This window comes from Chiroxiphia lanceolata, chromosome 16 (assembly GCF_009829145.1).
Source record: "Chiroxiphia lanceolata isolate bChiLan1 chromosome 16, bChiLan1.pri, whole genome shotgun sequence".
Taxonomy (NCBI): Eukaryota; Metazoa; Chordata; class Aves; order Passeriformes; family Pipridae; genus Chiroxiphia; species Chiroxiphia lanceolata.
Genome location: NC_045652.1, coordinates 15610630 through 15633699, shown reverse-complemented (window position 1 = coordinate 15633699; position 23070 = coordinate 15610630). Strand labels below are relative to the sequence as shown.

General features: G+C 49.6%; 2 protein-coding genes across 3 annotated transcripts in view; one reads left to right on the top strand and one right to left on the bottom strand.

Moving 5' to 3' along the window:
- Positions 1 to 15838, bottom strand: part of TSC2 (TSC complex subunit 2) — a 31850-nt gene extending 16012 nt beyond the window's left edge. The window contains 26 exon segments of the mRNA XM_032703463.1: positions 6 to 134; positions 2624 to 2718; positions 2940 to 3042; positions 3552 to 3645; positions 4050 to 4239; positions 4744 to 4878; positions 5174 to 5296; positions 5996 to 6149; positions 6932 to 7038; positions 7299 to 7421; positions 7958 to 8074; positions 8208 to 8363; positions 8544 to 8625; positions 9424 to 9527; positions 9729 to 9866; positions 10092 to 10235; positions 10878 to 11004; positions 11378 to 11451; positions 11802 to 11927; positions 12298 to 12346; positions 12814 to 12931; positions 13071 to 13215; positions 13829 to 13939; positions 14521 to 14607; positions 15166 to 15323; positions 15718 to 15838. Of these exon segments, the coding sequence (XP_032559354.1) occupies positions 6 to 134; positions 2624 to 2718; positions 2940 to 3042; positions 3552 to 3645; positions 4050 to 4239; positions 4744 to 4878; positions 5174 to 5296; positions 5996 to 6149; positions 6932 to 7038; positions 7299 to 7421; positions 7958 to 8074; positions 8208 to 8363; positions 8544 to 8625; positions 9424 to 9527; positions 9729 to 9866; positions 10092 to 10235; positions 10878 to 11004; positions 11378 to 11451; positions 11802 to 11927; positions 12298 to 12346; positions 12814 to 12931; positions 13071 to 13215; positions 13829 to 13939; positions 14521 to 14607; positions 15166 to 15323; positions 15718 to 15751 (3023 nt within the window). The 5' untranslated portion in view covers positions 15752 to 15838.
- A 990-nt stretch (positions 15839 to 16828) lies between these two features.
- Positions 16829 to 22756, top strand: NTHL1 (nth like DNA glycosylase 1). 2 transcript variants are annotated; one of them, XM_032703465.1, is made up of 6 exons: positions 16829 to 16912; positions 17578 to 17810; positions 19509 to 19679; positions 20040 to 20199; positions 21576 to 21681; positions 22265 to 22756. In XM_032703465.1, the coding sequence occupies exons 1-6, from the start codon at positions 16858 to 16860 to the stop codon at positions 22386 to 22388; spliced, it is 849 nt and encodes a 282-aa protein (XP_032559356.1). In that variant the 5' UTR covers positions 16829 to 16857; the 3' UTR covers positions 22389 to 22756. The 2 variants fall into 2 exon arrangements, 1 of the variants encoding a protein (XP_032559356.1); XR_004359841.1 differs by having other exon boundaries at positions 16835 to 16912; positions 21535 to 21681; positions 22265 to 22376.
- Positions 22757 to 23070: the final 314 nt, after the last annotated feature.

The following is a 23070-nucleotide window of genomic DNA, read 5'->3' as shown; positions in this document are numbered from 1 at the left end:
TCTACCTGCGGACCACATGTTCAGACACACTGATGCTGCGGGACCGGAAGGCATCAACTGCAGAGGGTTCTTTCAGCTCTTTCACTGGAGGAGAGTTATTCAAGCCTTGCTTTGCATTTTTGGCTAGTCTTAAACTACTATGTGGAGAAGCACCAAGCCCCCAAAAGAGGTCACAGGAAGGGAGGAAATCATTGTAGGGATGTAGGTTGAAAGGTCACAGTCACGGGGTCAATATTGGGGGATCCCGGCAGGGTGATGGAAAATAAAAACAAATGCCAAAAAAAAAAAAAAAAAAGGGAAAAAAAAAAAAGGGAAACAGAAAAAAAATTAAAACGTACAAACAAGCAGAGCCGAAAGCATTAAAAAGACAAACCACATTTTGAAAACAAGATTTTTAAATGTGCTACAAAACAAATGAAATTAGTACAAGTTAAAAGAAAAAAACTGGTTGAAATGAGAGTTGGAATACTGAGCTGTTCACCAAAGGCACCTGAGGGCTCACGGGGCACAAACTTCTCAAGGATGAGAGGTTTTGTGCAGTTCAACCACGTCTTGTGTTGCCCCAGCTCATCACCTCAGCACAACTAAACACCTGAGGACTTCCACAGATCCTGAAGTGCTTTACCTACAACGGGCAGGAGCAGGTTTTTCTAAGAGACACAGGAACACATCACCCATCTCTGTCTCTGCCAGGCCTGGCTCAAATCTCAGCTTTCACCCCAGTCACGACACACCCAGGGCCTCTCAGAGGTGCTCCCCAGCTCAGCTCGAGGCACTGGGGACACTCAGCCCACCCACACGAGACCCTTCCCACACTGCACAGCCAGCAAACACCCCCTTGGCTGCTGTGGACTCTGTGATGCTTCTTTGCCAAACCAGCTGCTTAATTCCAGGGGCTCCGGGTAACCCACTTGACTTTCAACTGGAACAGAGAGGAAATTAGTGTTCACACTGTCAAGTGCCAACCACATGTGGGAGATGACAGCAATTAAGATCTAAGAGGCACTTTAATTAGTCACCGAGATGCTCACCAGGCTTGACACTAATTTGGACAGAACAGTTGGTCCAGCAGTTCCCACTCCCGTGTGTAAAATACAGACACTGACTTAACCCCTCTGGCTCTTCTAACCACAGTTTATTTGCCATCCTCCTTTCAGTGAGTTAGTACATCTCAGTTTGCCACCTGCAGGGAGTAGAATTTATCTGTCCTTCTCCCAACAACCTGTCTCAGATCACTTTTGGCCACCACTGGGGATGTGCTGCAGAGAGCACAGGCTCACACTGGGAAACCATCACCTCCACCAGCACCAGGACATCCAGAAGCCCTGGGAACCACTGGGATTGTGATCTCTTGGAACACCCAGTACCTCAACTAAGGCCTGGGAATGCTCATTCTTTGGGCTTAAGGAGACAAAACCAAGCACAGAAGCTTTTCAAGCAAGGAAATATATCTGCTCCAAGCCATTTCCTCTCTCCCCTGGTCAGAATCCAAGCTCAGCCAGACCCAGAGGCAGTGGCATCCTGCCATTCCAGTGCTTCAGGTCACTGCCTGAGTACAGCCCACACTCCTCAGCAGAGACTCCTGTGCAAAGTCATCCAGCAAAAGCCTTTAGATACAGTAGTATTCCAACCTGGTAGAATTTAACAGGGTTTTTTTGGGGGGAAAAAAAGGAAAAAAAAGATTAGTTGAAATTCTAATTGGAGAGATGAGTGTCAAAAGGCTTCTCTTCCAAGTTTCTGGATGAAAGAGGAGGAGGTGGGAGAGACAAAACACAACACAGGGTTTACAGCTGCAGCATTAGGGCAGGGATGGTGTTTCTTCAGTGCAAGACTCTCCTTGAGCCTTGCAGGTAAAGTAGAGGCACTTTCCAGGGTTCAGATGCCACCGTGTGCTCACTGCTCAGAACACTGAAGCAAGTTAAGTGAACCAATTTAGGTAATCCCTGCAGGTAAAAGGATGTTGGAGAAACCCTGAATGCCTTCCAAGGAATATGCAAAAGGCTGCTCTGAAAGATTGCTGGAGAGATACACTCTGACTTCTAATTAGAGGCTTTGCCAAAACTGACATGAGGGCTTCAAAATTAAAAAATAAAAAGGAATCAGGACATCCAGACAGACAGAAGGCAGCTCTGTGCCAGCCAGTGCACTGATCCAACAGGGAACATCATGGAAAAACACAGCACTGGCTCTCTAATTTATCCAGGTTGCTGATCACAACCAATTCTCTGGCAATCATTTAAAAATCAGTCGTTACAGATCAGTTATGAAAGGAGTTCACACAATCCATATGAACATGGGATTCTGTTCCTTCTGGTACCACCCTACCCTGTTATTTCTGGTAACACTGTATTGACACACATCAACCTGAAAGAACTGCTGATTTTCAAAAATTAGCACCACAAAGCCCCACACCTCACTGCAAAGGCTTCCAGGCCTGGTTTGATCCCAACTTCCCACCAACCTGTTTGTCTTGGCCCAATCCCCTGACCTAAAGAGGTTTACTTTCCTTGCTTACTGCACTGACACATTTTGGATAACCAGACCCAGCCTCCACAGAAACACAGGGAGGGGTGTGAGCAGAGAGCAGGGAACACAGGCCCTGCTGGGCTCCAAGGGAATTTACCTCTTTGGCCTCTCGTTGAGGCTCGTGCTGCGAGCCCTGAAGCTGTCCTTCTCAGGGGTGTCATCGAAGGAGAGGAGCACGTTGGAGCGCAAACCCTGCCCATGGGGACAAGAGGGAACAGTGTCAGTGGCCACAACAGGCAGCTCCAAGTCTGCAACCTCCAGCCGGCACACGAGAGCTCACGGGCAGTTTTAAAAGAGATGTCGAGAAAAAAAGTAGATTTTTTTCTTGCTTCAAACAGAACCTTTAAAGTCCTCAATCACTTTGTAAGCCATCCCTTTTACTCTGTGCTGCTGGACTGAGCTGTGCCCGTTACCTTGGTGATGTAGGGGACGAAGTCCTTCCGGAAGGGGAGGCGGCAGCGGATGAACCACATGGCGATCACATGGTGGGCCAGGCAAACGATGTACTGGTTAAACCTGGAACAGCAGAAACACCTCCAGAGCTTAATGCTGCATGTTTCAATCTGAGAAACAGACCTCATCCTTCCCCTACTCTAAATATAAAGAAAAAAAAAAACCTCAAAAGTTCTGTTCAAGAAAAACAGGTATTTTGTCCAAGGTGACCACGTCATAGAATCGTATCACGGAACCCTGGAATGGTTTGGGTTGGAAGGGACCTTAAAAATCATCTCATTCCACCCCCCTGCCATGGGTAGGGACATCTTCCACTAGCCCAGGTTGCTCCAAGCCCCGTCCAACCTGGCCTGGGACACTTCCAGGGATGGGGCAGCCACAGCTTCTCTGGGCAACCTGTGCCAGGGCCTCCCCACCCTCACAGGGAAGAAATGTCCCTTCTTCAGGACAAGCCTGGAGACACCAGAATGAGCAATATCCTATAAATAACCTTGAGCCAAGTACTACAAGAAAGGCATCTCCATACTGTTAATTTTAGAGAGGAGGAAGCAGCACATTTGCTGTGGCCTTACTTGGAGGGGTTTGTGTAGGGCAGGGAGATGGCGAACACGCTGGCATACTGCTCTGCTGCAAAGTTCCTGTACAGGTGAGGCAGCCTGGCCAGAGCTGGAACAGTTCAACAAGAAAATCAACACAGGTGAGGACTGAACACAAACCATTCAACATCACAACTCAGTTTAATTTGAATTATTTTGTTTCTTCTGAATGATTGGCTGACATGGAAGTAGCACGATGGCATAATGTCACGCAAGGAGGAGAAAGCACAGTTGTGTTTTCCAGCACTATGGCTGCACTATGCAGAGCATGTCTCTCTCTTCAGTGCAAGTGCTTTAAATAGAAAACCAGTAACAAAAAAGAGTTGATCAAACATTTATGTCTTGAGGATGGAGCAAGGGCATCACTGAAACCCTTACAATGCATTCCATATGACCAAGACAATCAAAATACCCTCATTCAGCACAAACAACACAACCACAGAAGACCAAAAGGAGAAGAACATCACAACTTACTTGACAGGAATTCTAGGAGAGGGATTGCCATGTTGGCTGTGGCAGAAATGTGGGTTAATTTGACTATGAGGACAGGGAGTGCCTTGATGATGATGTCGGGCATCTCCACACTGCAGACTGACAGTGCCACCACACACTGGTTGGCACAGCGATAGATCAGCCCGTGCTCCAGGCAATACACGATCTCACGCTGCAGGAGGGGACAGGAAACAAAGCCTTAACACAGGAAAACAGAAAATCCCTGCTGCACCATCTCCTGACTCCAGTCAGCATTCCAGAACAGCCTGCAAGGCCTGTCTGACACACTGGAATTCTAACACAGAGCCTTACATAGTGCTCACATATTATAGGCCAAAATCTTAATGTGGGACTTTAATCAAGCAGACAGTTTAGACATTAATATTTAAGCTTCTGATTCAGCAGAATTTTGGGGTCCTAAAGGTCTTACTGCAGAGAATAAAGTGCAAGGGGGAACAGGTGAGCAGTGAATCCATCCGACCAGGCAGCTAGTCCTGCATGGAGTTAGCAAAGTACTTTTTCCCCCTGATCCCACCCCAAATTCAGCAGATGCAGCTTTTCCTAACAGCAAAGGGCAGTGCTACCTTCCTCTCTGTCTCCCAATAAGCTCATGCAGAAAGTGCTCTCTCTATAGGCTCAGGCCCCAACCTCTTACACCCTCCTACCTCCCCCATACCTGCTTAGCTTTGTCCAGGTAGTTATGGTAAGATATTAATGCTGTCAGCACTGGGACCACAGCCAGGTGCAAATCAGTGCGGGAAAAGCCTTCTGGGGTTCCGTGGAGCCGGTCCGTGGTCTTCTTGTCTGTGAGCTGACACATCACAGCCACTCAGGACACTGCACACTAAAAACACTCTCTAAAAGGCAGCAGACAGGCACTGCCATAGCTCCCTTTTCACACACATGCATATATATATAAAGAACACTCATTATTACCTACTCTGTACCTAAAACGACCCTCACAAAAGAGAAGGTGAGTGAGGATTGACAAACAGCCTGCTCATCTTTAAAATATCAGACTGCAGACAGAAAAACATCCTAAAAACAAACCCCAGCCAACTCCCAAGCAAACCAAGGCCATGGTGACTGTGCATAAGTGGCATTACCATGTAGCTCAGCGCAGAAGCCAGGAGGTCAATGTTACAAGGAGAGGTTAAAAACAGCACTTTATAGCGGAGAGATTCGGGTAATTTGTTGAGAACCAACTTCAACACCTTCCAGTCTGTCTCCTGCGAAGAAAGAAAACGCTAAAGTTGAAATTTTTGTGTGAGTTCAGTTTGAAAGTAAGATCAATCAAATTCCAGACAACGTGCCATTTCCTAGGCAGATGTGGGTCTTGTCATGGCAGGTCCAGAAAAAGAAGTAGCTGTCACAAGTTTCTCCCTGTCTGTCACCCAGCTCTAGGTGCAACATTGGCACCACAAACTGGAAGAGAAATTGTATCCAGATCTGGCAGAGCTCGACAAGACAGAGCCAGAATTCAATTCTCTTAAGCACCAGCACAAATTAGCTTCCAGAGCCAGCCAACCCCTCACACAGAACCGTGTCCAATTCCACCCTCAGGAGCAATTTATATTCACAGCTCATTAGTGACCGAAACATCCATCAATTCTAAAAACACCTCAAAAACCTCCAGTAGGATGGAACTTTCAAATGCCCTTTCAGAAACAGGATGACTTGTTTAATCTTGTTTAACAAGCACATTTTTTTGCCCCTGTCTGCTCTGAAGCAGTGAAATGAAAGGTGTGCTTATTTTCTGAAGAGCTGAACTGCTGCTCCCACTGGTGGTTGTGAAGCTTCACAGTTACACTCAGATTCTGGCCAAGGAGGAGAAGAAATCGCTTTTCAGGCTTTAATTAGATATTTTGGGATAGAATTCCCCAGCCAGCTGGTTTAAGGGGACACAAAGATGACAAGGGTGGACGTACCTGCTTCAAGCACTGCAGGAGGACACCGAAGACCATGGAGTAGGGAAGATGCCCAATCCGGATGGTGGCATTTTGGGAAGGCACACTGGGGCTGCCTGAAGGTGGAGAGAGTGTGCCAGGGGGCTTTTTGTCAGCAGCCCTCTTCTCTGCCTCTCTACAACATGGAAAGGGAGAAAAATACATGTAATGTAATGTAAAATCAAGCTCAGAACAGGTTACTATTCATGTAAACTACAGTGCTGCCCTATTTGGTAGCCAGTTTAAAGACCAAACAATAATATAAATTGCATTTTCAATTTAAAAAACAAACAGGATTGCTCAGTAGAACACAGCAATGAGTTTGTCTGGTCAGGTGAAGGATTTTTCTATCCAGGTCTGTAGCAAGTTTAGAAAGGTATATTTTGGGGTGTGTTACACAGAGAACTTTAGACAAGCTATAAAATTAAAAATTATCAGATTTGTACAAATCATCAGATTGAAACTGAATGTGAAAACTGGCTTAAGGCAGGAAATTGCAAATAGTTTTGTGAAGTTTTGTGAAGTTTTGTGAGCAGGACCATAGATTTCATGTCTGAGATTGAGAGCCCTGCAGGCAAGTGATTTGTAAGAACAATTTATCAGAGTTATTGGCTCAGACAATCCTAAATTGTAACTTTAGAAGATAAAGAAAACCTACAGATTGCTACTGATGGGCCATTAAGCCCATCAGTAGCAAACATTAAGCTCATGCAAAAAACCCCAAATAGTTTGAAAAACAGGGCTTCTTTTTAAATAAACAAGTCAATTAAGATGTGTTCAAGGCCAGGCTGGATGGGGCTTGGTCTAGTGGAAGGTGTCCCAGCCCACAGCAGGGGGTAGGAAAGAGATGAGCTTTAAAGGTCCCTTCCAACCTAAACCATGTTGGGATTCTTTTGCTTAACACAATGAGGAACCTACACAAAATCACACAGGCAGTAGGGGCTGAACCTCACTGCTCCATCCTTGTTGGAAAGGCCAAGGCGGTGGAGGGAGTCAGCTCGGAGCATCAGCAGGAAATCAAATACCTGGAATAGGGAGGACATTGGAGTCAATCAAACCCCAAGCAAGGGGAATACTCTCCCACCTCCCCACATGACCTTTTTACAAGTACACAGGGATTTTTAAGAGATGCCACGGCTACAGTACATTTACACACTTCTTTGAGCCAAGAAACATTTCATTCTACATCTGGCAAGGTCTAGAACACACCTACCCCACCTGCCAGCCAGGAATTCCCCAGACAGCACACTGCTCTGGCCCTGAGAGCACGGGGGACTGTTCCTACCTGCAGCCTGATGCTGCTGGCCACAGGCAGGCTGTAGGAGTAGATGTAGTGGCGCTGGACGTGCTGGATCAGCATCTCGTACACCCGCATGGCGTGGCTGGAGGGCAAACTGTACAGCTTGGTCTGACAGGGACACAGACACACAGCAGAAGGACACTTGTTACCCAGTCAGAAATGTGTGTCTGCACCGAGAATCCCAAGAGGCATGCAGCAAAAACTTGATCCTGAATGCGAGATGAACAGATGGCTCTGGAAAGAACCTCTGCAGGCTCCAGAGCAACCCTGCCTGCTCCAGAGGGGCACTGGCAGGAACAACCTGCTCTTCACAACTGCTCAACCACAGCTCAGAACACCCCAACCAAACACAATGAATCCATTCAAGGTTATGAACTCCTCTTTTCTGCTAATTTACAAACACATCTGCTCTCCACATGAAAATGTGCTCATAATCCTTATATAATGGAAATTAAGAAAGTAAAACATTTAGCAAACAGTCCTACAGCATCCAAAAGCAAAAGGAATGACCAAAACAACAGTTAACATATTATATAGTTTAAAAAAAAGTCATAATATTTAACGGTGGAGGAACAGTTATCTAAAAAGCCATGTCCAGCAGAAGACTATTATAAACAATATGTTTAATGCTCTGGAGCATTTACCTGAAGAATTATCAGGAGCCCAAGAACTGCTGTTTTGACATCCTCCAGAGAAGCTGAATATGACAGCAAGTCCCTCTCTTCCAGTTCAGAAGGAGATGAGAGAGAATGTGCAGCCACCTTTCAAAAAGAAAAGTAACACATAGTTTAAATCTGGAACACACCTTTCCTTTCTGTCCATCCTGGAAGGTCAGGAAAGCCCACAGCAGGTCATCCCTGCTGGCAGTGCTGCCAGCCCTGGCAGGGAGCTCACCTTCTCTATGATATCCAGCAGGCTGTTGAAGTGATGAGTGTTGCAGCCCTCAGCCAGGTCCACGAGCAGCTGAGTGGCCAGTTTTCGGACCTGGTGGTCCTTATCCTCTGGAATGTGAGCCAGCTGAGAGATCACCACCAGGTTTATCAGCTCCTCCTGCAAGAGGACAGACCTTCATAAGCCCTGACATGTTGCTGTCAGCTGTGTGTGCAAGATTTCAAGCACAGTTTTGTGCATCCTCTCCCCAGCAGAGAGGACCTGGAGCCCACCTGGAAATGTGCCCCTTCCCACCCACCTGACATAACACGTGATCATCAGAAACAGGTAAACACACACCTCATAGAACTGTCTGTTAATGCTCAGCACAAAGGACAGGACATCCAGAACCTTAATTCGAACAGCACTACGACTCTCATTCCTAAAATGGGAAGAGCAAATTCAGAATGAGTAAAATAAGGTTGTTGATACTTAGGGAAGAGGGAAAAGGAAAGTAAACTTAAAGTAAAATAAGAAACTTCAGAGTAGGAACAAATAACTGTGAGAGACCAGCTGAGCCTTCAGCTGATGTCCCTACATACAAAATCAGATTCAAAAACTACTGGAAATTCAGATCCCAGTTCAGCTTTTACTACTTCTGGAGACCTGTAATTGCAGTTTACCCATTTCCAATCCAAACTAGGAAGCACATGTCAGAAGAACAAGTGCTCTGGTGAGCAAATTTAAAACCAAACACATGGCACTGAGGAAGAGCTGCTCTTTGGCAGCATTTCACAGAGGAGACACAAGTTTGTTATTGCTGCATGTTGATGTTTTAGAGCACAGAACCCTTTTAGGAGCTCCAATTCAAAACCAGATAACTGGAATACTGAATAACCATATGCAATCCTGATGCTTAACAGGAAAATCTTGTTTGGTGTCAGGACTACAAAGTGCTGTGGAGTGGAACACAACTGCCTAACCTAATTGGAGTAGTATCCAATGGAAATAAAGGGGGGGAAAAGCACCATAAATAACTTAGTGGAAAGCTTTTATCCTGTTAAATAAATCCTTTCATGTACTGTGCCCTGGGACTACAACACTTCTAAGCTGTCATTTACCAACTTGGAACTTCAGAACGTTAGAACTTCAGAAAACAAAATTCTCTAACATGAAAAGGTGGCAAGAAACACTTCAAAGTGCTTCTTAAAAAGAAGTTCACAAAGTTATGATTTCCTACCTGAAGAATCTCTCCATTAACAGCTGCAGGTTGTGAATCCAGCCATCTTTGGCAGGATGGATGGACTGAGCTCTGTATGTTATCAGGTTTAATACAGAAGATTCCTTTCATGGAAAGATCAAGAATTATTCTTTTACTGTATAAGCAAACACAATTATTCATTCTCCCAACCCCACCCCGAGAAAAGGCTCATGGAAGTCCTTGCTGGGATTTTCTGACCATCTGCTATTTTAGGACTCCCAAATTTTAAGCTGTGACAGAATAGATTCAACTGGCAACAAAGGAGGACATTAATAAAGCCTTACTGGTCTCTGATCAGCACATTTTTCCACCAGCTCAAAAAATCTCTCTTCAGAACCATGGAAATCATTCTGGTCACAGAGTTCTTCCACTGTAGTCAAAAGATCATGTACAATGGACTTAAGTTCTTGGCTCTCCAGACCCTGAAACAGAGATAACACCATCCCTGAAAGAGTTCTACCTTACTGGAAAGTGTTAATGTTAAATACAAACAGAAAGCTCAGTTGAGAAGCACAGCAGTGAGAACTGGGCTAAAGCTTCCTCAGCTCCCAAGTTCACTGGAGTGTAGAAACAGGAGAGTAACTTGCAAAAAAATCTATGGCAAAGCCTTTGGAATGAGAGCCCACCAAGGCAGGCTCAACACCCACCTGCAGCTGCTGCAGCAGTCGCTCCATGATGTCCAAAAGGATATCCCAGGTCACAGCTTGCAGCTCCTTCCCATATTTCTTTATCAGGCGTGTTATGGACAGAACTATCTCGTAAGACACAACTGCATTGGGACACGTCATGGCCTGGGACACAAAGCATTTCAGTCACTGAACAGCTGGAAAGTAGTGCTCAGAAAGCCTCTTAATTCAAATGAAACACGCCTTATTAATTAGGAAATTAGCCTGGAGGCCTGAGATAAATATATTCAAGTCCCTACACACAAAGGACACAGCAAAGAACGGTTTTCTCAAGAGGATTTCTGCACTCCTGCATTCAGCTGTAGCTCAGATGTCAAACACAGCCTCATCCTACACGCAGACACAGGAGTTCAAGCCGGTAATTCCTGCTTGAGGCACCTGGATGAGGAAGTTTTGAGAGCTCTGAGGCTGTACCTGAAGACACTGCCCCTCACTTTTTGTACCACACACTGGAAAGAGTGAAAGTTGTTGCTTTGTTTTTATTTTTTTAAGCTGAAATACTCACAATGTAGATATTTGCTAAAAAGAATTCAGACTTTGCTTTTCCCGCCAAAAAAGATATTCCAGGAGGATGCCTCAGCTCCAAGACCTAAACCCTCTTGTTTCACTGTTTCTCCCTGCTTCCCCCTGCACCCAATTTCTCCTTCTCATCTTCCGGGCCTACAAAGATCTCTGGTGTAGTGGACCATATTTTTTGTTCTAAATTTGTACAACTGACTTAAAAGTTCCCCCAGCATCCCATCCTACCTTGAGGAAGGAAGGCAGCACCGAAGTTGGGGAGTTCTTGAGGGAATTGAGGCGATGAGCTCCCCACAGAGCCATCCCCACAAAGAACACGGCCCCTCTCAGCAGCGCTGCGTCTGCCATGTAGGCTCTGAGAACACAGGGAAGGCAAGTTTCAGACCATACTGCAATTATTTGGGCTCACAAAGTCAACAGGAACACACACTGCCCCGACAGGAATTCCCAGCTCTTACACATCAGGGCCTTGCACAGTGGTTGACAAACACGAAAAGCCCAAAATCCTCCACCACAACTTTAAACAGAGGAAAATTAAATTCAGGAAGGCCCAAAAATGAGCACTTCAGCAGCATAACTGCTGGGAATTAATTAATTAACTAGGAAGGGAATAAATTTCTAAGCACCAGAACCTTCAGCTTCTTCTACTGAGGTCACTGACTCCCCACCCATCTCAACAGGACCTCTACTGAACTCCTCGGGTTTGTGAGGAGTTTTTCCTCCTTTACCTGTCTTCCATGATCCTGCACATGTTGTAGATGGCACTGTGTCCCAGATGAGTTCCCAAGAGGTTGCGCATGAGCTGCAAATTCAAAGAGAACACCTGAATATCCACTTGTTAAAACACTCAGAGCCTAAATATGCATTTAGCTGGCCAGTTGTGCTGTGTTTGGTAAATAAATGTGTCCAGCCTTTTCCATGCCACGACAGAAACCTGGCACATCAGCTGAGAGGAACCCAGGGGAGAACTCCGTGGATGTGGCAGGACTCACACTAACAACATGCTGATCCATTAATACTTTAGCAATTCTTAATTTACCCTTAAAACCAAACTGAAGTTGATAGCAGATGTGCACAGGCACGACTGATGCTTTATCCATGAGGCCAAACCAGTGAATCCATCAAAAACCAAACCAGGCAGGGGGTTCTGACCTTCCAGCAGGGCTCACAGAGCTCCTTCACGTTGATGGTACGGCACAGAGTGATGATGAACACGGGCAGGTTCTCTGAGGGCAGACAGTTGTAGCAAACAACTGCGTCGAGGACTTGCAAGGAAATCTTTGAGAAAGGGAAGGACAAAATGGTTACACATTTCTCTACCAACAAAGCAGGTCAAATGCTCATTGGCAGACCCACAAAATCCTCTGGAAGTCAAAAAGGATGAAGGTATTTTTGGGGTTTTTTCTCTCTAAAAAGCTCTGTTGAAAAATTGATTCACTTATCGAATTGATCAGTGCTCTGTTTGGTTTAAAATAAATAAAATTATTATTGGTGTGTGAGATCCAATGGCTTACAAATAGTAAAATCTTGTATCAGCTCTCTTGAAAGATGAGAATAAACCAAGAGTCTGATGATCTGATTTTGTTTGTAGAAGCCACAAAGAATTTCAAAGAATTCTGAAGTACAAAAGGAGACACAAACCACTGACCTCTATGTCCACAGATGATGAAGTCTGAATGCACAAGAGGCAGATCTTGCTGTTAGGAAAGAACATTTAATTTTAATTGCTTGCTTCATATGATTTTAGGCAAATTACAAAGAGCCAAAACAGACAGGTTAATTGCCATGTTATTTAACTCATCATTCCCTTTCCTGTGGCAATGGTGGTAACACTGAGACACTGAGCACTATAACCTCTTTATAAAGTTAAAGTGGCATTTAAAGGCAACTCAGCAGGTCTGTACTAATGCAACAGCACGAGCCCTTTGTGAGACTAAGCAATGCAACCAGGTCTGCCCCATGAAATAGGAAAAGCACATTTAGTTAAACTAAAACAGATCTGGACACTGGAAGAACTGAAAAATCAAATATTCGTCAGAAATGTCAGGTATGGCCTGGAATGAAACAAATCCAGACGGGATTAAAAAAATTCTTTATATTGATCTACAACTTTCTCCTCTAATTTACCAAGAATAAGCACATATGAGTTAAAAAACCAACTTACTGGACCATGTCAGCTACATAGCCTTCCAGATAGCAGCTATTGAATTTCACCAGGTTCACTAAAACCAGGAGGAACTCAGAAGTCAAGCCAACATCCATCCACTGTAGGACAAAATCAGCTAAAGGAAAAAAAAAAAAAAGCCTGTTACAACATGCTTTCTACCCAGAAATGATATCACTGCCTTTCTGTCTTATCACTGGATGTCTGTCCCTTGACTTATTCCCACCAAAGTGAGGAGGGGGAGGGACAATGCTCACCCAACTCTTCTTCTAGGTAGGTGATGTATCGCCCGTTCTCCGTCAGAGCCTTGAACACTTCGAGCCGCTCGTGCAAGTCTTCATTGGAGGGATAGTCCTTAATAACCTTAAAAAAATGGGCTCTGAGGATCCCTAATCTCTCACCCTTCAAAGGAAAAAAGGGAGGAGGTTAAGGCCTGGATATTATCAAGGTTTATATCAGCAATCTTCATGCTTGAAATTATATTTTTTTATTGAACCAATGCCTACTCTTTTCATAAGCATCCACCCCTGCTTTTCCAGAACACTGAAAACTACAATTTTGAGCTAATCCAGCCTCATGTTTGTGCAGCACATTGTGAAATCTGAAGAATTCACAGTATGCTGAACTTGGCCAGGCTAGAAAAGTGTCTCACCCAGAACCTCTTGGATACCTAACATGCTGAAACATCAAAACCAGCTGCAGGCTGGGACTAGAAGGTCTGGGCAAAGACCATGCAAAATTTGCTGAATTATGCTGAACTTAACGCAAATTATTTCCTCTTTTTCAAGAATGTTGCCCCAAACCAGAAAAGCTTTCTACGAGTTGTATGACAAGTTCTGCTATGAGGTCAAACCAAGACTTAAACTAAAACACTTCCTCTTCCCATTTACGAAGCACAACCAAAACAAGAAATACAAAAACCCGTAGAAAAGAGACACCCAGTATTTTTTACGTTCCTCCCCTGCACAAACCCCAGCTTAAGTCAGTGTTTCTTCCCCAGGTTGGTTGTTTTCACCTGTCCTTGAACGATCGACTTGAGCAGGTGAAGCACAGCGTGTCTGGCCTCGGCCGGACGCTCCGGCTGCAGCATGTCAGCCACCACCTTCCAGATGGCTTCCACGGCGTGCTGGGAACACAGGACACAGCAGGAAAGCTCAGCTTTTCCTGGCATCTTTAGCCAGTAGGTCAGTCATTAATTATGGCAATGAATGAACCCAGGGATGAACCCCATGAGACACCAAATCCCGTCCTACGTGACAAGTTGCACCCCAGGAACTGAAGTTCCTCGTTCACTCACTTCAGTGGGAAGATTTGTGCAGAAACCTTCACCCATCTACCAGATGAGTTCAAAAACAATTTGAGGCTTCTTATTAGCAGCCAGAAGAAGACAGAAAACCCCTCTTAACATCATCTTCCATGAACTGCCCTGAATATTCACAGCATTGTCCCTCCAGTCAGTCCAGGAAGCCCATCAGCTCCATCCTCTCTGCTCCAGAGCTGGTAGGTTGGACAAGACTCGTTTCCTTTTACAGCTCTGGACAGCACAAACCAGCCCCTGGGACTGTCAATTTTAAAAGGCAGTCTAAACTACAGGAGCCTCTTATGATACGTTAAAAGCTGCTGCTTAAATTTCCTTCTTTCCAGTACTCTTGGAACTTACCTCTTCAGTTACTTACTCTGGAATTCAGCTCTTACTCTGGAACTTACCTCTTCAATTTTTTTGGTTTTTGCCACTTCACAAATCTGACCGATTGCTCGTATCCTGTTACTCAATCCACATTCTATGCTCAGTTCCTGGAAAGAAATGGAGAAATAAGCTAACAATTTATCCTACTAGAAACACCCCTTTCTCCAAGGGGAGAAGGAATTCTGGTCTCCTTCTTCCTTTTTTGTGTTTTCCTCCTTGTGTGCCAACTATTCTACTTACAGACTTGCTCTACCAATTACTGGAATCAATTATTTTATTTTATTTTTACTTTCCACAGAACTGTAAGGTTTTTATAAAACAGAAAGAGTTCCCAGCTTGTTCAGAATGCTACCACAGAGACTTCATTGGGCACAGAGTATAGAAAAGAGGGGAACAGGGAAACACCTTGTAACCTGATATGAGACACCACCATCCTATCAAGTATCTCCAAAATATTCCAACACTGGATAACTAAAATGCTGGAGCTGCAAAGCAGGTGATTTTTACATCCATTTCACTAGAGACTGAGTTGAGAGATCAGGAGAGGGAATGATCCAAGAGAGACTGTGAGCCAAAAGAGCAAGGAGGAGGAGCAGGCCCTCCTGATCTCTCAGCTCAGGTGACCCAGGCACTCTCCCCACCTTTACTCTGCTCACTTCTCACACCTTGAGTATTTCTGCAGTGATGATAAACTCTGTCTGCTTGCCCTCCGATGACTTGGAACTTCCCCGGGATGTCCCCAGCCCCAGGAGGTTCCTGAATTTCTCCTTCAGTCCGGAATCCTTGCTCTGAGGCTTTGCCATTGCTGCCGAGCACTGAGGCCCTGCAAACACAGAACGGGGTTCTTGTAAGGGAGGCACAAGGAGAACGTTTAAGCAAGAAAACACCAACAACAGCATCACACCATGGCTTTTCCAAACAGCTCTGGTGTTGTCTGAAGCCTTTTCAAACTTGGGAGAAGCCCAACACTGAGAAAACAGTGAGGAGCCTGTGCTGCTCCTGCTTTCAGCATCTGCATCCTGCAGCTCCCTGGTGAATGTGGAGCTCTGGGGTGCCATTTCTGGGAGCTCTGAATGCCCAGCCCCACCCCACAAGCTCACCTGTGAAGTATAACCAAACACACACACACTTTTTGGAGGGTGTGAGCTGGATGTTTGTTCCCAGCCCAAACTGGCCAAGCACACAGTGCTGCACAGTACATGCGAGGAAGGACTTACAGATCTGAGCGTTGGAACATCCAAGTGCTGCCATGGCAAGAGGAAGAGGAGGGCAAGAACAAGCACAGCCATTACAGTGATATCCTCCAGAAACTGTCTCCCCCCAGCCTGCTGCCCCTTGGGGACCCCAGAACCCCACTCGGAGCAGGACCCCTGCTCCTGGCACAGTCCCAGCCCCCTGCCCTGGGCACAGGCCCCCACACAGCCCCGGCTCTGCCCCACAGCCTCCCCCACACCCTGGGCACAGCAATCACTGGTGCTCCCGGGATGCACCGCAGAGCCCATCCCAGCATCCCAGGGGACACGCCCTGGAGCTCTGCCCAGCATCACCAGGGGACAAAACACAGCCCCCTTGGGGGGGGGGCACTGCGGCCCCAGCCCACCGTCCCAAGGGACACACCATATTCCCTAGCCTGCTGTCCTCGGGGTCACACTGCAGCTCCCAGCCCAGTGTCACCAGTGTTACTGCAGCCCCCTGCCCAGTGTCACCAGGGGTCACACTGCAGCCCCCAGCCCACCTCCCCGAGGGACACACCATGACTCCCAGCCCACCGTCCCTGGGGACACACACAGCCCCCAGCCCATCACCCTGGGGCACACTGGGGTCCCACGCCCACCACCCCCGGGGACACATCACCATCCCCAGCCTCGGGGGGTCACACCGCAGCCTCAGCCCGGGGGACCCCCCCCAGCCCCTCATACACCCCTGACCACGGCACACTGTAGCACCATGCTCCCAAACAAGCCCGCACACGCCACATCCCCCTCCCACCACCCCGGGACACGGCACAACCCCTTAGGGACACGCACCGGGGGTCACCGCGGCCCCCCCACCCCAACACACAGCGGGGGTCACACCACAGCCCCCCCACCCCAACACACACCGGGGGTCTCTCACAGGGGACACCGGGGACACCCCGGCCGGGGGCTGCCCCACACTCCCCCTAAGCCCCGACAGACTCCCGCGCCCCCCGGCCCGGGCAGCGCCCCCGGCCCCGCCGCTCACCCCCGGCCCCGGCCCGGCCCCGCCGCCCCCGGCCCGCTCCGCTCCGGCCCCCGGCCCCGGCCCCGCCCCCGCGGAAGTCCCGCCCGTTCCGGCGGCCCCGGAGCGCTCCGGGCCCGGTAGTTCGCGGGGCCGCCATGTGTGCGGGCAGGGCCGGGCTGAGGCGGCTCGGCCCGGCCGGGGGGAGCGCGGGTACGGACTGGGCACAGGGACAGGGCAGAGGGGGTACGGGAGGGGGATCGGGGGTACGGACAGAGGGATCGGGGTACGGGAGGGGGGATCAGAGGTGAGGGGGAGGGAGGATCGGGGTGCGGGAGGGGGGATCGGGGTTATGGGAGAAGGGGATCGAGGGTAGGGAGAGGGGGAGATCGGGGCTTCTCGGGGGTACGGGAGAGGGGAGGATCGGGGCTGATGGGCACCCGTGCTGGGTACGGGGCTTGGGGCTGCACCAGGGGCAGTGAGGGTCCCGCTGGGACAGGGGCTGGGTGTCCTTGTCACATCCCTCTCGCAGCCCGGGATGTGGCAGTGCCCGGTGGCTGGTCCTGGTAGAGGCCCTGGGATGCTTCTTCAGCAGCCTCACCTGTGTTAGTGTCCCCATAGTGTGACATGTGACCCCACCGTTGTCACCTGTTGTCACCTGTCTCCCAGGTCCTTCCAGCCCTCCCTCGCCCCGTGCTGGCTCTGGACAGGACTGGGGAGGTGTGAGGTGTTGCTACTGGGTTGGGACTATGGGGAGGGTGAGTTCAGCCCAGGTCAGGGTCCCCTGGGTGGTTGGTGGCACATTGGGGCCATCACTGGGCTCTGTGGGAGACAAAGGTGCCTTTCCTCAAGCCTGGAGTCTCTCTCATCCCTTGCAGCGAGCCAGACCCATGGCACCCCCAGCACCCCGAGGCGCAGCAGGAGGAGGAAGAGCATCACCATTGCCTATGAACCTGAGCAGGGGGATGGTGTTGAGCCCCAGAGACCACGCTGGGAGCCCAGGGACTGGCAGGAGCAGCTGGAGCGTATCCGGGAGATGAGGAGGAACAGAGATGCTCCTGTGGATGAGATGGGAGTGCAGAAGTGCTATGACAGCACCGCACCTCCACAGGTAACAGCACCTCCGCAGGGAACAGCACCTCCAAGGGGAACAGCACTTCCACGAGGAACAGCACTTCCACAAGGAACAGCACTTCCACAGGGAACAGCATCCTGCTGCCTGCTCCATCAGGCACAGGAAGACACGACCCCAACCTCCCTGATCCTCGTGTTGCCCCTGGATGTTGTCCCACTTGGGATATTTCCAGAGCAGAAAAATAAACATGGGGTGGATCAGGACTCTGGGCTGGGGTTGGTCCCACAGGAGGTCATGGATGTGAGGGACAGTGCTGTCTTCTGGAGCAGTCTGGCAAGGCATGAAGCCATGTCCCTTTTTCCCTTAAAAACCTCTGTAGGATGGCCTCCTTCCCTCTCATGATCCACTGTTAAGGGATACTTTTTGTAAGGAAGGGCGGTGATGCTTCCCAAGCCCAGGAACACAATCAAAGGACATGCAGATGTCACCTCCCTCCAAGGGGACCATTGGCATCAGTACAAAAAACAAAGGCACGGTGGGACCTGGGGCTGCAGGGCTGCACTCCATGCTTGGCACTGGAGTGGGAATGGGGGGATCTCCCATGGGCAGGCTCGGAGGAGCAGTGGGAGTCCCTGGAGTGGGAATGTGGGGATCACCCATGGGCAGGCTCGGAGGAGCAGCGGGACCTGCTGGGCTCTGAAGGAGGGGTCTGGAAGACACAGCTGCACAGGCTCAGCACATGGAATGCTGTCCTTGCTGCTGGCATCATGCCGTGGGCTTGGATCCCTGGGGAGAACGATGAGCTCTGACCCCGGATCCGGACAGTGTCACACACTCCACAGCCATGTGGGCTGGCAGCTGCGGGGCCAAGGGAACGGTGCAGCACACGGAAATAACTCCTCTTCCCTAGGGAAGCAGGGTTGTTGCTTCCAAGAAAAAGTGGATGCTTTAACCCTCAGCTCCACACACCATTTCCTGGTACTCAGAGATCATCCTACTTCCATGCACTCAGGGAATTTTCCTGAAGCACCTGTGGTTTTATAAACTTTGTACGAGAGCTGGAGAAAGGATTGTGTCCCATTTTATCCTGGGTCATTCCAGGTTAGTTGCATCATCTGCCTAGTTCTGGTGGGGACAGAATCACATCTGGAGAAAAATAATTGGGAAATAGGAGGTGAATGGCCCGGCTAAATCTTGTGGGGCAGCAGCAGAGGAACTTCTGGGTTTGTCCTTCATCTCCCAGTCTCTGTCATCACAGACCTGCAGATTTGGTTCCATAAGGAGCTCACTGGAGCCAGATACCCAGTTCCTCCTGAAGCCTAGTGGGAAAGGAATGGGATTCTCAGAAGCTGCTTAGAGCAGAAGTTGCATAAAAAGTCATTGGGCATTTGTACTTGTGCATCCTGTGCATTCTGAGAATCCCATCCTCAGGAAAAGCTTTGGCCCTTTATGGCTCAGTACTGGTGTCTTTGGATGTGAGATCCCAGCAGACAGAGCTGCTCCCTGCTGACAGCTGAGATGGAAGGTGTTTCTTTTCTCCTTGAATTGTGTGATGGAATTATCCAGGCTCTGGATTATTCCTGTTGCACCCTTCCAGTCTCTTGTAGGTGGATACAGCTGAACCTGGGCAGGAGCATATCCTGCACTGGACTGCAGATGGTGCTGGATGGGAGAGCCGAGCCCTGGAGGTGGCTCTGGAGATCTCAGGGGGTCTCACAGCCTCCTTTCCCCCAGGTCATGCGCTACCAGGTGCTGCTGTCGCTGATGTTGTCCAGCCAGACCAAGGACCAGGTGACATCGGCTGCGATGCTGCGCCTGCGCCAGCGCGGCCTCACCGTCGACAGCGTCCTGCAGATGGACGATGCCACGCTGGGCCAGATCATCTATCCCGTGGGGTTCTGGAGGGTGAGTGCGGGATCACGAGGCAGAGGAGCCCCCCACGCTGGGACTCGGCCTGTGTGCCCTTCCCTGGGGGGATCTTCCCCCTGGAGTCAGGCTGCAGGCTGGATTTTACACCAGTTTTGGCACTTTGCATTCCCAGCGAGATGAGATTGTTGGCTGCAGAGCCTGCAGCGTGCAGGGAGGTTGGAGCTACCAGCTCTCAGCGTTTTAATTCCAAGGAGAAATCAAGGATCTGTCTCCCCTCCACAACTCCCATGTGTGGCCTTACCTGTTGAACACACTCAGGAATGGTTCATTTTCTTGTCTCTTTGCCCTGTATGGGAGGGCAGCTTGAATTTTGGGCCTTTCCCCTTGGTTTTCCAGAACAAGGTGAAGTACATAAAGCAGACAACAGCCATCCTGAAGCAGAAATACGGAGGTGACATCCCGAGCACTGTGGAGGAGCTGGTGCAGCTGCCAGGGGTTGGGCCCAAAATGGCCCACTTGGCCATGAACATTGCCTGGGACAGTGTGTCTGGAATAGGTAGGTTGGACTGTGTTTTTCCCATTCCTCTCCTAAATCCTGCCTGATCCATTCCTTGGGCAGAGGGGAAGCATTGCAGCTCCTGCCCCAGGACCCTGGTAGCATTCCTTCAGTTCATCAGGTGGGGTGGGAATGTCTCTAGAAACCCTCCCTGGGCAGCTGTTCTGCCACCCTCCATGCAGAGTTCTTCCTCATGTTGAGATGGAACTTGTTGTGGTTTAGTTTGTGGCCATTGCTTCTTGTCCTGTCACTGGTACCACTGAGCAGAGTCTGGCACCATCCTCTGACACCCCTTGGAGATATTTGTATGGATTGATGGGATCCCCTCTCAGCCTTCTCTTCTCCAGACTAGCCAGGCCCAGCTCCTGCAGTCTCCCTCAGCACAGGGATGCTCCAGACTTACCCTGTCTGTCGAGCAGCGAGTGCAGGAGGAGCAGAGCTGTGCCCCGGGAGCTGTTGGCAGATCACCTGCAGGTCCCAGCCTGGGGTTCCTGGGGACAGATTAATATCCAGACTGATTTGCTGCTTCACGGAAGAGCCCTGGGAAAGCCAGGAGTGGTGTGACCCGATGAGTGAGTGCTGGAGGCTGGCGTGGGCAGGAGCTGGATCCTGCAGCCCCACCGGGGACCGTCAGCTGGACAAACCGTGGCTCCTGCTCTACATTTGACAGCCCTTGGGGTCTGTTGTTCTCCCTGCTGTGGGGGAGGGAAGTTCAGAAGCAGCCAAACTAGCCAAGTGTTTTCCAAATAATTGTGTGCTCAGTTTTGATTTAGGAAGCAAGGCTTAGTCTTCCTGTTTACAGCAGTTTCCTGAGTTTTGCCCAATTAGCCCTAGAGACAGGTTTATCACTGCTGATCTAACAATAATACACTTTGCATTCAGAGCTTTTTAGCTCAAAGCACTTTATAAACACTCGTTTAAGCCTCCCAAACCCTCCTGTGCTGGTGGGTATTATGAAATGTGTTTTCCGTCTGGGTAAGTAAACGAAGGGGCAGAGATTGCAATTTGCGTAACATCAGCTGAAACACCGGGAGGATGAGGACGGAGGGAGGAAGGGAATGGGGGACAGGCTGCCCTGTGCCTGCTCCATTGGAGCAGGGGAACCTTTGGAGGGAGGCTGGCTCGGATTGCGTGAGCGTGGGGAGAGATATCCATCCCAAATGCTTTTGGCTCTGGGCCTGGGAGGAAAACAACACATTTGTTCTTCGAGTGAGTCTCCCCTCCCCTCCTCTCCCATTCCACCTGCCTGTTCCTGCTGCCTGCAGGGGAAGCCCTGCAGGGCCCTGGTCTGGTGGGCTGTGACAGGCAGCTCTTGGCTGTGCTCTCTCCGTTCAGGTGTCTCTGTCCCACCTAAACTCTGGGCTCTCCCTTCCCAGCTGTGGACACCCACGTGCACAGGATCGCCAACAGGCTGAAGTGGGTGCAGAAGGAGACCAAGTATCCCGAGGAGACTCGGGTGGCACTGGAGGACTGGCTGCCCAGGTGAGGCTGCAGGAGCCATGGCTGCACACAATCCTGCTTCCAGCATTTTGGGACTAGTTGCACGTCTTTCTCCTCTCCCAGAGAGCTGCAGCAGCAGCAGCATCTCAGCTGCTTGGGTGTGTCCTGGCTGTCAGATGTATCAGTCACCATTAGTGCATCTGGAGTCCTTGATCCCTGATTTTTGTCCTGACAAGTTTACCGTGTGCTTTTCCACCCTAATGGCCACAGCAGTATCAGCCCAGGGCTGAATTCTGGCCTTCAGTGATGTTTAATTTTCAGTATCAAATGCCAGCTGACAGGTACACAGGGACATCTCCACACCTGGCACATGCCTTGGCACAAGGGAATGACCACAGGCACTTGGTGTCATTGTCCTTTGCTCCCACTCAGACCAGCAGGATCTGGAAAGACTGGGAGGGCTGTTCCTAGCAGGGATCAGGAAAGGCTGGGAGTCGCCTCCAGGCTCCTGGGGAAGCCAGGAAGGACAGGCAGTAGGGGAAAGGGATCCTCAAACAGCACAGGCTGCTCTCTAACCCCTCTGAGCAGCTGTATAGGAATGCTCATGTTTCTCCTCTCACTGCAGGGATCTCTGGAGGGAGATCAACTGGCTCCTGGTGGGCTTTGGCCAGCAGACCTGCCTGCCTGTGAACCCTCGCTGCAGCCAGTGCCTCAATCAGGACATTTGCCCAGCTGCCAAGAAACACTGAGGGATCATCCAGCCTTTGGAGAGCCACAAAGCTGCTTGGGCTGAGCAGCAGCTGAGCTGGGCCCTGGTAAAGCTGGGCCTTGCACAGGGCTGGCTGTGTGACTGCAGGGAACAGGAGCTGCTGGAGCCAGCTCAGCACCTCGGGAGGGAGCAGCTGCTGGCTCAGCTCTCGAGGGGAAAAAGGGGCTTGGAGAGTGCAGCAATCCTGCTGTGCCAGTGCTGGAGGCTCCAGCCTGTGTGAATGCCTCAGCAGGGCCCAGCTGTGCCACACTGAGTCATTGTGGAGAAAAGCTTTGTCCTCAGGGACTTGCTGCTGCTTGTAAATACACATTTAATAAAGGTGGTGGGAGCTTTTTTGCACCCACAGGATTTGCTGGCGTCTGTGTGACACAGGGCAGGGAGAGGAGGGCGTGGGTGACCTCAGCAAAGCTGAGACCATGGCAACCAGCCCTGCCAGCTGGGAGCAGGCAACACACCCCTGCTAGCCACCTGCCAGCCCGGGTTGCCAGGGGCTCTGCCACAACAAGGTGTGGTGGCAACAGGACAACGAGGAAACAGCCTCAAGCAGAGGGTTCAGGTTGGACATCAGGAGGAATTTCTTCACAGAAAGGGTGGTCAGGCCTTGGAAGGGGCTGCCCAGGGAGGTTTGGAGTCCCCATCCCTGGAGGTGTCCAAGGAAGGCC